Source organism: Falco rusticolus, chromosome 9 (assembly GCF_015220075.1).
Source record: "Falco rusticolus isolate bFalRus1 chromosome 9, bFalRus1.pri, whole genome shotgun sequence".
NCBI lineage: Eukaryota > Metazoa > Chordata > Aves > Falconiformes > Falconidae > Falco > Falco rusticolus.
Genome location: NC_051195.1, coordinates 4,281,397 through 4,293,498, shown reverse-complemented (window position 1 = coordinate 4,293,498; position 12,102 = coordinate 4,281,397). Strand labels below are relative to the sequence as shown.

The 12,102-nt window shown below is 38.2% G+C and overlaps 1 protein-coding gene across 5 annotated transcripts in view; it reads left to right on the top strand.

Moving 5' to 3' along the window:
- Window positions 1–12,102, top strand: part of ZRANB1 (zinc finger RANBP2-type containing 1) — a 45,501-nt gene that overhangs the window by 26,104 nt on the left and 7,295 nt on the right. For all 5 annotated transcript variants that reach the window (XR_005106290.1, XR_005106291.1, XM_037401067.1 and 2 more), the window contains 6 exons: window positions 941–1,128; window positions 2,771–2,924; window positions 5,447–5,518; window positions 6,129–6,327; window positions 9,882–10,002; window positions 10,850–10,979. Coding sequence is in view for 3 of the 5 variants with exons in the window: in XM_037401067.1 (XP_037256964.1) it covers window positions 941–1,128; window positions 2,771–2,924; window positions 5,447–5,518; window positions 6,129–6,327; window positions 9,882–10,002; window positions 10,850–10,979 (864 nt within the window). In the remaining 2 variants the exon portion in view is untranslated. The remainder of the gene's footprint in view (window positions 1–940; window positions 1,129–2,770; window positions 2,925–5,446; window positions 5,519–6,128; window positions 6,328–9,881; window positions 10,003–10,849; window positions 10,980–12,102) is intronic.

Here is a 12,102-nt window from a genome sequence, read left to right as displayed (position 1 = left end):
AAGTCTTCTATTTACATATCTACTAAAGATGGCTTTAAGATCAATTTTCTGTTTCCTCAGTTCAGTGTTACACTATTCTCTTATGAAGCCCATATGTAAAATAGAACCTTTATATTTAAAGGGATTTCTAAATTTAGAAAGTCTAATACTGGAACTGATACTGTTAACACTACCGCATCTTGTTGATGGTGTATCCTGATAATTGCAGCTAAGGAATGCATTCAGCGTGAATGGGCTTGATAGGAAGCATGGTACAGAAGCTAGAATTTCCCAGGGACTCTAGAAGACATTAGGGTTCCCCTTGCATCTTGCTTTAGAAAGCGTATGCAGTGTGTGTGTGACTTTAACTCAGTTTTAATAGAGTACCCTGAGTGATAACTGCCTGAGTTCGATTAGTAGCAGAGATGGTGAGCTGAAGAGAAACTTTGTGTTCTGAACCCTTTTCCAACACTGCTTTAAACCATGTGGAGGGGGGTTGAGACTTGTTCCAAAAATCTTTTGATAGATCTATTTTTTGTAGGTCCAGTAGTCTGTTTTTAAGATAATTTAAAAGGGAAGATATAATAATTGAACTAATCTCTGTCCTATGAATTAATGACTTTCCTTCAGCACTGCTGATCAAATGAAACCAGTGAGTATGTTGCGCTAGGTATTTCATCAAGGGTCCTCAGCACCACTTCGTAGCTGGCCTTTGATCTGCTGTATCTTCCAGCTAGTTTGCGTAGTGGAAATGGTCTAGGAGGTGAGGTAAGTCTAAATATTTTATAATGTCTGTTCAAGAAAAGAAATAAAAAGCAAGTTTCTTGATATGCAGTTGGTCTTTGTATGTTGGGTCTGTACCAGAATAGATAGGGTTAAGTAAGATAGCGTGATCCAGAATGGCTCATTCACTAGCTAAAATGAACTGTTTGATTATTTTTTTGTTTTGTTTTTTCTTCAGGAGTTGTAGAAGGTGATTTAGCTGCTGTTGAAGCTTACAAGTCATCAGGAGGAGATATTGCCCGGCAGCTTACTGCGGATGAAGTGCGCCTGCTAAATCGCCCTTCTGCTTTTGACGTTGGGTACACGCTTGTGCATCTGGCGATACGCTTTCAGAGACAAGATATGCTAGCAATTTTGCTTACGGAGGTGAGTTACTTTGGCCCCTGTGTAGGCTGAATAGGAACCTTATGTAACTGCACCATTGTTTGCAGCCAGTGGCATTTGCTAGAAGATAGAGGCTAATATTGTTGGAATACATCAATTGCTGCTTTGTGCTTTTGTTGCTGTTTCTCCTTAAGGAGCAAATTTACTTTAAGGCTGTATGTGTGTGGTGGTCTTGAGGATGTTCACTTTTCTCATTAATGAGTGGTCTTGGCACACGTTCTGACCTTAGTGGCGGTGGAAGTGAGCTATTGTGAGGCTTCCTGAGTTTTGGGTGGGGGAGAGGAAATGCCCTGAAAGCAAAACACTGACATCAATGACAGCGTAGTTTTTTTTCTGAGTTTTGTTAATGAACAAGTCTGCTTGGTCTGTCTTCTCTGGTTTTCTTGGGAGCTTCTCTGCAAGAGAAAGGCAAGTTCATTGCTTTGAAAAATTGCTGCGTTTTTTCCTGCTCTTTGCCCTTTTTATAGGCTAGTTGGTTCCTCTCTGTGGTCTCCTAGCTCTTGTGCCTTCCATTTCCTTGTATATTTTTGTACGATCCACCTCAGTTCTGGTGGTCTGCTTTCCTCCTACGCCCATATGTAATTGTTATCTTTTTCTTTTGGTCAGTTTTCTTCATCTCAGACTTCTGGATCCTCACCTGATCAGAGGCAAATTTTTATTCTGCCTCCTTTGATGCCTAATACAATGCTGAAAGTTTGTGTTCCTAAGAAAAGCAGCATGCCTGAGAAGGGCATAAGGATTATGGAATGTGTAGGGTTAAATAATTTTTAAAAAAGTAAATGAAGCAAGACAAATATAGCTAAAACCTCGAGAAGAATATATATGGCTAATATGAGTAGTTCTGTGCTGCTTACATAGCTGTCTGGGTGGATGGAGTTACGCATTTCAAAACAAGTTAATTTGCTGGAAATAGGGTCTTACAGTGTTTGTGTGGTTTTGTTTCAGTTTCTAGGAATACTTACTCCACATACCATGTGTCAAAATCGTTAGTAGTAGTGTTTGAGCCACAGTGATCCTTACCTTTGCTAGAGTATTAACTAGTGAAAATGTGTGTCTTAAAGCCTTTTTTTTTTTTATTTTTTTTTTAATATATATATATATGCAGTGTCATCCCTGTGTTACTTGCCCTGTATCACTGAATGAGTTCTTGGTGGCAGTGATGATTAGAATCTGGAGAAATTTAAGTGTCTTAGGTGTCTTAGCTTAATACTTTTTGGGAAGATTCTTTGTAGGAAACTGTCTTGTGCTGTGTTAGCAAAGTTCCTTCTTAAATGTAGACAGGGCTCATGCATAAGAGTTGAGGTATGTGTGACTGGTCTCTGGTTCTTGGGTTTTGGGGGTTTTTTTTTTGGTTTGTTTTCCTGCTGGAAGTGGTCCCCTGTTAATTCACTTTGATTAAAAGAGGTGTTTAACCAGCTTGGTTTATCAGCTACATAGCAAATGAGACATTAATTCATTGACAGTCACCAAACATTTAATTTTTCTGGGTATATAAAGTATAAAACTGTTTATACTCCTGTTGCATTACTTGCTAACAAAATACTGTCCGCTGGCGATTATCACTCCTAAGTCTTCGTATTTAACTAGAAATAATACTGAGTGCAGTAACTCTGTGATGTTACAGGTATCGCAACATGCAGCAAAGTGCATTCCTGCCATGGTGTGTCCAGAGGTCACAGAACAAATTCGTCGTGAAATTGCTGCATCTCTTCATCAACGAAAGGGAGACTTTGCTTGCTATTTTCTGACTGACCTTGTAACATTTACGTTACCTGCAGGTAGTTACAAAATTCTTACTGATGGATGATTTTTTTTTTTTTTTTTTTCCCTCACCTAGTTGAGAATTGTTTGTTTTGGATGTGATGTATACTTTGGCTTTCTGATGGTAGTTGTGTGTGTATTAGGTTTTATTTATAAAGTTCTAATAGCTTAGGTCAGATCTAGCAGTTGAATTTGCTTATTAATATTCAGTATTTGCACACTTTGATCCATACATTGTTCCTGTGAAATGAACATCTATTACCCTATTTAAACACTAGGAAACTGAAGAAAAGTGGTGTATTCTAAGGAAAGGCTGTGTTTAAAGTTAAGATTGGAGCCTAGATATTTCTGGGCTCTAATAGGGCCTTTCACATAGCTATGTTAGCTTTTGGTCCTTTCCATTAAGGCCCAGAGCTATTTTTTGCATTTGCACTTGGTTATAGCAGTAACAATTTTTTGAATACTTTTGAGGTACTCTGTGATTAGAGAATTTTTACCTATTAACAAAAAGCTATTAGAAGGCTTTTAATCTTCAGTAGCGGTTTCCTTTAATAGTAATGCTACCAGAGGTAAGAAAATATGTAGATGGAAACTGTACTAATCAATCAGATCCATTTGTCTTTTTTTTTTTTTTTTTAATGAAGCAGTAGTATTATCAGAAAATTATTTGGAGCATCTTTGGTTTAGTGTTACCTCATCTCCTCCTTTTCAAAAAGTCTGGATAATATTTACCATTTATCTACCAACTATCCACTTGAGGTGGTGTATTCAGCCTTGTTCTGCAGGTCACATATGAGAGGCAAACGGCATGGGTTAGAGACTTAATGCTTCCTTGCTCTTTGTGGGAGAGAAGGGAAAAAGGGGCAACAGAACAATCTTGTAACTTGCATGAGAAATGTTGCTTTTGCCAGAACTGAGGAATTTTTTCATTATTTTCAAGAGACTTGTCTCAAACCACTGTGCAGCTTTCTGATACATGTAAGAACCATTAAATAATTAAAGAATAAGAATGTTCAAAAGCTTCTGTCCATCAAGGCTGTCAGTGTATTTCCACTTCCATCACATTTAGGCAACTGAATGTCTTTTGTAGTCAACAGTTAGCAGCTGGTCTCAACACAGCATTTCCAAGTAGAGTAGTGTAAGTCACGCAATCCTATTTGGATATTACCTATATGATGTAATTTAGGAACCAGTTTCCACTCAATATTTCAAAGAAATGTATAGGATCCTTCTGAAAAGCCAATGAACAGACGTTAGTGCAAAAGTCTTATAGTGGCCAGCAACCAATTTAAGTCAGTTTTAGTTTGAAAAAAAACAATGAATCGTACAAAAAACCCCAACAAACCACCCAAAAAACTCCATCCCACAACACTCTGCTGGCACCAAACAATAGTATGCTTCAGCAGCAACTCATATGCCTAAATGTTGGCTTCGCTTTTAGAAGCCTGAGGGTATTGGGCATCTGAGCAGGACTGGCAGAGAGGACACTGGAATTAAGAGAAATCTTCATGCCCTTGAAATACCACTTAGAGCCCAGTTATTATCCCCTAGACTGCCTGAAGGGATGCTAGATGTTTCTGTGTAACTACTTGGTTTACTTCCTTAACTTTAATGTATTTAAATTTCACAATGGTGCTGAGGCTAGCAAAGTTTCTTCAGTTGCTGATTTGCCTAGCAACCATTTACTACTTAACCTGATCTTTAAGGTGTAGCAGATGCTTGTGGTTTAGAATGTGTGACACTGTGTGTTAATGTACGTGATACAGGAGTTGCAGAAGGGTTTTGCCCAGTATACAATTTTCATCCCTGTTTTGTGGGGTTTTTTTGGTTTTGTTTTTTTTTTTGTTGTTGTGTATTTTTTTTTTTTTTTTAAGAGCTACATTCACAGTTTCAGGTTTTGTCCGTAGAGCTCTTGGAACAGTTGTCAGTAGTGGTATTTTTGGTGTCATAGCTCAATAGTTAGTTTTTCCGTTTCTTATTTTCGAATGTGCAAACTGCAGCCTGCAAACCCTTGGGGTTCTCTGCACTGTTTCATTGAAGTTTGCATGGAATGACTAATGAAATGGATATTCTGTACAAGAACAAATCTCTTGCAAACTGTACCTGTCCCCTGGGGGAGACCAGGGAGGGAAAGCCCTTCAAATGGGTGGAAAACTGTTGCTTAGGATTGAGTCTGTCCTAAGTACAGTAGGGATGAAAGCAGTAGTGTTGGGTTTTTTTTTTTTTTTCCTCCCTACGTCAAAGTGGTTCTCTACTTCGCTTTCTCGTTCAGACAAATCCATTCTTACCCTCTGCGTGCTGTGATGATCCTTTCTGTGTAAAAGGTATGAAAATCAGTCTGGGATACATGCCTACTTTAGCGTGCTGTATGAAGCCTGTGTTCACAAATGACAGATCTGAAAGTAACAGCAGCTTTTCAGAGGAGACATTAGGGATGATGGGGCAAAAGCTGTTGCATAAGTTCTCCTGAGCACCAGCTCGTAATCTCTCTCTTACAGCAGTATTAAGTGACTTTTATATTTGCTTTCTATTTTTCCAGATATTGAAGACTTACCGCCTACAGTCCAAGAAAAGTTATTTGATGAAGTACTTGACAGAGATGTTCAGAAAGGTAAGTGCTCTGAGAATAGCTAGAATCTCTCCTTGCTTTTCTTTAGGGAAATTTTTTTTTTTTTTTTTTTTTTTAAATAAAGAAAGGAAAAAAGTGTGTGTATGTATGTGGCTTTGTTGCCTGAATTTGTTTTAAATACAGATTTGTTGCTTTCAAGTTACTCTTCACCCTGGAATTATTTTAACATCTACAGTCTATTTATGAGGCAGAGCAAGAATGGAATCTGTAGAAATCATGTTTATAATGTATCTTTTGAATTTTAAAGATTTCTAAAGCTTTAGAGTTATAAGTCACAAGCTCTTTAAAGAAAATGGAAAAAAATCTTTCTGCTTCAGTAGCAATCCTCAAACAAATGATGTGATGCTTTAAGGCTATGGTTTGTTTTGCTTTTTTTGGGGTTGTTTTTGGTGTTTGTTTTTTCTTTTCTTGACAGTATTTTGCCCAAGGAATGCATTTAGCCATTGTAGTTCACCTGGTTTTGTAGTAAGAAGGAAAACTTCTTACTTGGTAAATGGGTAAATTATTGAGATTATGCCACTACTGTGCTGTTTGGATTCTCTGAGACTTCAAACAAACATCGGTTTTAAAAGAGGTTGTTGTCATGTTGCAGAGCTAGAAGAGGAATCTCCCATTATTAACTGGTCACTGGAACTGGGTACGCGCTTGGACAGCAGGTTATATGCACTTTGGAATCGGACTGCAGGGGACTGCCTGCTTGATTCAGTACTACAGGCCACTTGGGGCATTTACGACAAGGATTCAGTGCTGCGGAAAGCTCTTCACGACAGTTTACATGACTGCTCACATTGGTGAGTTAGGGGTTTTTTATGTCAAATTTAAAGACAGCTTTCCATGTAGCATAGTAGTCGGTAGTAGTATAGTATTAAAAAGAAACACAACCCCTGCTCCCCAATTTACTGTGGATTGTGTGCCTCAGAGACGTTGAGTCACTGCGTGAATCGCATGGTCATTTAGATCTAGTGTATTTGAAATGCAAGCACTGGAAACTTGGATGTTCTGAACTCAGCGATGGTATGTGATACTCAACAAACGGCATTTAAATCACAGTAAAGTATTTTATGCTGTGTGCTTGTCAAAAGTACGCGAACAGATATTAAGACTGGAATTTCTGTATACTTGCAGTGTAAATCATGCACATGCCATGCCTCGCTGCCTTGTGGAAGCTTTGCAGAAGATTGTTGATGGAAGATAGCCTTTTATTCCTGTACAAATTTTTCAGTATTTTCATTCCGTCTGCTTAGTTACAGCTTTATTCAGTATTGCTCTTTTTTTTTTTTTTTTTTTTCTTTCTGTTCTGTCTGCTAAAATAATGGCAGTTAAGGACAGAGCATTGACATTTTAACTAGCGCTGTCATTTGGACATAAAATTAATTTATCATTCTGTAGAACTTGTGTTGTTTTACACTGGCAACCTTCTTTAGTCCGATACTGTGGTTTGCCTTTACTAGAGGAAAAATTCTTACAGTTGGACCCCAATGGTGTCCAACAATTCTTGAGTGCGTAAAGGGACTAAGGGAAGAGATTGTGTAAGACACAGGTGGTCGGTTTTCTTACGTTCTTGTAGTCAAGGGCAAGAGAAACACTGCAAGCAAGGATACTAGAGAAAGAGCCTGTCCCCTTGCTTTGTGCTGTACATGAAGTCAACAACAAAGGTTAATTTTGGGGGTACCTGTACGTAGCCTTGGTGATTACTGTCCCCAGCTGCCTGCAGTTCGGAGAAAACTCCCCCAGTTAGCATCCAGAGCTGGGTTCAATAAAGTGGTGCTTCAGTAACTGTCCTCCTGAGGACCTGTCTCTGAATGGATCTGCTGCTACTCTGAAGTTGTTTATAATGGAGTGTGCATCTCGACCATGCAGGAATGTCCCTGGCATTATAAGCAGCTCCCCTGAGGCCAGAACAGAGATTTATGATAGGTCAGGTTTTGTTCTTTATGGTAACAAAATCAAGTGTGGTATCCAAAAACATGCTGCAAACTTTTGATGTTTAAACCAGTCTTTCAAAATGTTAGTGTTAACTGTTCTTGACTTACTGTTGTATCTAATGTAACACTCGCTATTTAGACTCTATGAAATCTGGTTAAGTTTTTTAGTTCACGTTCTGGACAGAATTTGCATTTTTACTCTGAATTTACTTAATCTTTATCCTTACTGAAAGCACAGATTTTTTTGACTGATTCATGTGTTCCTTCGTAGTTGTTTAAGTACAGGTGCCTACCTTCAGTCTGGATAATTTTATATACTAGTTTGTCAGTGGAAGAATTAGTACAGATTCTAGTACAAACCCCTACAGAGCTACATCCTTGGTAGGAACTTACCTGCTTGCAGAGGCTGTTAGTGATGGAAATCCGTAAAGAATCAACTTCTTCAAGGTCAGTCTGGGTGATACTAGGTCAGATTTGAGTCATAATTCCTTTCAAAAGATCGAGTGAGGGTGTGAGAGGTCTTTTTACTGAAGTTCAGTTGTAAATAGATCACCCTGTACATCCTTTACTTGCTGTATAGAATCTATGTGGGAAGATACATTCACTTCTAATTCTGTGGGCTAGGATGTGTAGCAGGTAGAAGTGACATTGTTGTCACTGTGCTGAAGGAGTAGGCTCTTAAACGTAACCGCTAGTCTCAACAACAGTATGCTTAAACTGTTTTCAAGTGGAATTGTTCTTCAAAGCCTTCACAAAGACACTTAAAAATGGGTATTTCTATACTCAGACACAGAACGTTCATGTAACTCATTTGGCCTCATTTTGTTGTGTTTGTTCAGATGCTGAACAAAGAAGAATCTATTTACTAGAGACAGTCTAGTGTCCGCTACTCAGAAAAAGCTCAGTGGTGAAGTTCCCAGAGGCTCTGGCCTGTGGCATCTTTTCCACTCACCTTTTAGATGAGTACACTTTTTTTTAGCTTACACAGAAGTGTGTTCTGATTTGTCCCTGTTTAAATTCCATTGTAAGCTTTTGGTGGAGAATGGGCATATGCCCCTAAGTGGGCTTTCAGAATTATTTTTCGGGTGTTTTTTTAGATGCAAATCTTGAGCCTTGACTTCTGTCTACAAGGCTACCTCCTGTGAACATCTACAGATAACTGTGGCTTTGGCTGACTAATTCAAGGAAGAAATTTCTTTAGTAAAACACTTTCACAGTAGAGCTTTTGGGGAAGTAGTTTCTTTTTCTGTCCTCCTGCCCTCCCTCCCTTCATTTTCTGTGAATGAGCACGGAGACCTATCAAAATGTCTTTATTAATAGGCCTTTTAAGCCATGCAAAGATTTTAGCTGTACTTGGGAAAGCCAACCTGGTTGGTGAGGTCTGTTACATACACCAAGATTTTAGGATAATTGCATCTTCATTGAAAGCATAGGAAAGGTTTCTTCCACACACGCTCCCTGTCTGTTAATTTTCTCAGATTCTAATTAAATGAGTTCATTTCAATGACTTTTTTAATAAGCTGAACTTCAGAATGGTTTCTTTGTATTCACAGTAAAGGCCATTGTTTAAAAGTTGGCTTAGCACCCTTCGCTAAACCCATGTTCCTAATGTGAAGTTGTGGCCTTTCCATAGTGTGGTGATCAGGCTTGAGTTGACAATTTTAAAAAGCCAGCATCTGCTTTTTAATGTGTAGGTAATTTTTTTTTTTTTTTTAAGGAATTGGTTAAGAAAGGTAAAACATTAGAACTAGTGTATAAAAATGCTAATTTTAATTTAAACAGGAAAATAGAAATTATGTGACTTTAAAACTTTCAGTGCAAATCAGATTAATTCTACTTTCTGTATCTGAATCTTGTTTACGCTGCTTTATAACTATTCCATATAATGTGAAATTACCATACTCTTTCTTCCAAAACCTGATCTACAACAGATTCTGCCTCTTAACAACGGTCTATTTGAAGTTGATACAGAAGTATTTTGGCATTAATTGGCTCGTGATATGGTCAGCTATAGGGAATACTTGTATTGTTTGTGTGAGAAGAATGAACAACTCCTCTTACCTGAAATGGAACGTCTTAGTTATGTTCCCTGCATATCGTCACATAAATAATCTTAATTAAGGCTTAAAAAAAACCCTATTACAAGAAGCATCAAAGTAGCCAGGAGCCTGTTAGGCACTTGCATCTATTACACGTGTTTGCTGTAGGCAATGCGATCCCAAGTGATTTCTTAAATGAGGTTTACCAAATGGAGTCTGCTGAAGATTAAAACCCAAACCAAACCCAGTTTTCCTGACATACTCTCATCCCTCTTCTTTACAGACTTGGGATGAAGGATTACAAGGATTGAACATTGCTATCTGGTGTATGGTGGTTGAGTAAATATTTTTGTCTCTACCACTCTTTCTCTACTGTTTTAGGTTCTATACGCGCTGGAAAGAGTGGGAGTCGTGGTATTCCCAAAGCTTTGGTTTACATTTCTCATTGCGAGAGGAACAGTGGCAGGAAGACTGGGCATTCATACTCTCTCTTGCGAGCCAGGTAAGAAAACTTCTTTATGAGATGGCCCTTAGAAAGGATATTTTAATCTCTGAATAGAAACTTCAAGGACCCAAAGTATTCTTCAGGAATAAAGAGTTTCCATGTGCAAAGGAAAACGTTCCCCTTAAGCCAGCCATCTTAAAGTATCACTGGCTAGACTCTTCTGCCAGGAGGGAAGGGTTCATTTAAAATTCTAATTTTTGAGCTTACCATGAAGCAGTACAGTACAAAAAAGTATGGGTCTTTTGGTGTCAGAGTGAAGTCTGTAGAATAAACCAATACACAATTGTGTATTTAATGTGTTGACTCCTAGAGCATGCCTACAAATCTGTAAGCTCAAACTACTTGAACTTCAGCAAGCTGGTATTTTGTAATTCCCCTCCAAAAAAAGAGATGTACGTTCCTGTACGCTTCCAACTACAGGAATATTTTTAGCTCATTTTCTAAAGCATAAACATGATTTTGGTGCTATTTTCTTTGTTTTGGATGTGCTTTCTTGCTATCATCGAAAGGTATTTAGCTTAACCTGTCCTCAGATGAGTGAATTATTTTTAGACTAAACATTTTGTAGAGTTTCACTTCTAACTGGGGAATGAAATATGTTAGATTGAATCTGGATGACAGGAGAAAGAATTATTACTGACAGGTTACATTCTGGAGCAAGCTGAAATGTTTTTGCTTATTTCCAACTGACATGTAATAGTCTTCCAGTGTTTCGTTTTTCCTGTAAAGCTAGATCACTCTTAAAAGCATTTTCTGTCTCAATTTGGAGGTGTGTTTTTCAAATTTCAGAGTAAAGAATGATAAGTTCTGCTTCAAGTGATGTCTGTCTTTGTGTTTGGTTCAGCCTGGAGCGAGTTTGGAGCAGACACACATTTTTGTACTTGCACATATTCTTAGAAGACCAATTATAGTTTATGGAGTAAAATATTATAAGAGTTTCCGAGGAGAAACACTAGGATATACCCGCTTTCAAGGTAAGCCTTTAGTCTTTCAAACTGAGTTTTAAAAAGAGTTGAGCTATAAATCATAAACGCAAAGGAAGTTGGAAGGAGAGTGACATTACGCCACTAGTTGGAAGAGGATGAAATTATGGTTTAGGTGAATTTTCGTTAGCTATTAAAAAACCCAAAACAATCCCCTGAAAACTTGCAGGTTTTCATTGTATAGTGGGCATGCTGCCTGTAGCCACAGTAAAAATGTGTTTCTACCTCCGCTCAACTTGCCTTTAGTTGGTAATTTATGTAAAATAATCGGACTGAAAACTTCACAGAAGTTGTATGGTTTGTACTGCTGTAAGACACAAGAGATTTAATAAATGGAATTTGAAATTTCATTCACTGGTACTAATGGCTGCAGATGTTCATTTTGGAAACTGTATCGTATTTAGCATTTTCTGAAGGAGGCTCGTAAAGTTGGGGGCGAGGCAGGCAGAAGGTGTTTGCATTGGCAAGTCTCTCACCAGAGTGATGGTGGGATCTGTGGATGCTCTTCCAGGACGAAGGAGCACGTCTTGGCACTCTGCAGCACTGCAGGAGGTGGTCTGTGAGGCAGTCCTTAAGAACAGCGGAAAGCTGCCACCCTCGAAGCAAGAGGCAAGGGTATACAAAGAAAGGCAGAGAAATTAAAGTAGGGTTGAGAATGATAAAGTTGAGCTTTTGTTTGTAGTTGATTAAAGTAGAAGAGGTGGCAACTTGAATGTATATTGCAGAGGCTGAAAAGGAAGGAATTCTGTTCGTAAGTGCTCTACCAACAGATAATTATGAGGTATGAGGTTAGGTAACTTAGATACAATTGCAAAATATTGGCCGACTGATAATGTAAATCTCATTTTCTGCGAAAGTGAATTCCGTGATGTAGTTAAGGGAAGGTTTTAAAATTTGTCTTGAGTTTTTGTAATTCGCAGTTTACAGCAAGTGTGATGCAAAATAGTGACCTATTTCTCAAGTAGTACTATACACTTGCATAACTCGATCAGGTTCCTTCTGACTGTTCCTCCTCCTAGTCTTCTGGGCAAACAGCCTAACTATCCTCAAGATAAATGCGAAGATGATTAGCTGACAGTCCAGTTTTGCTTAGACATATGTTTGTAGATTTATA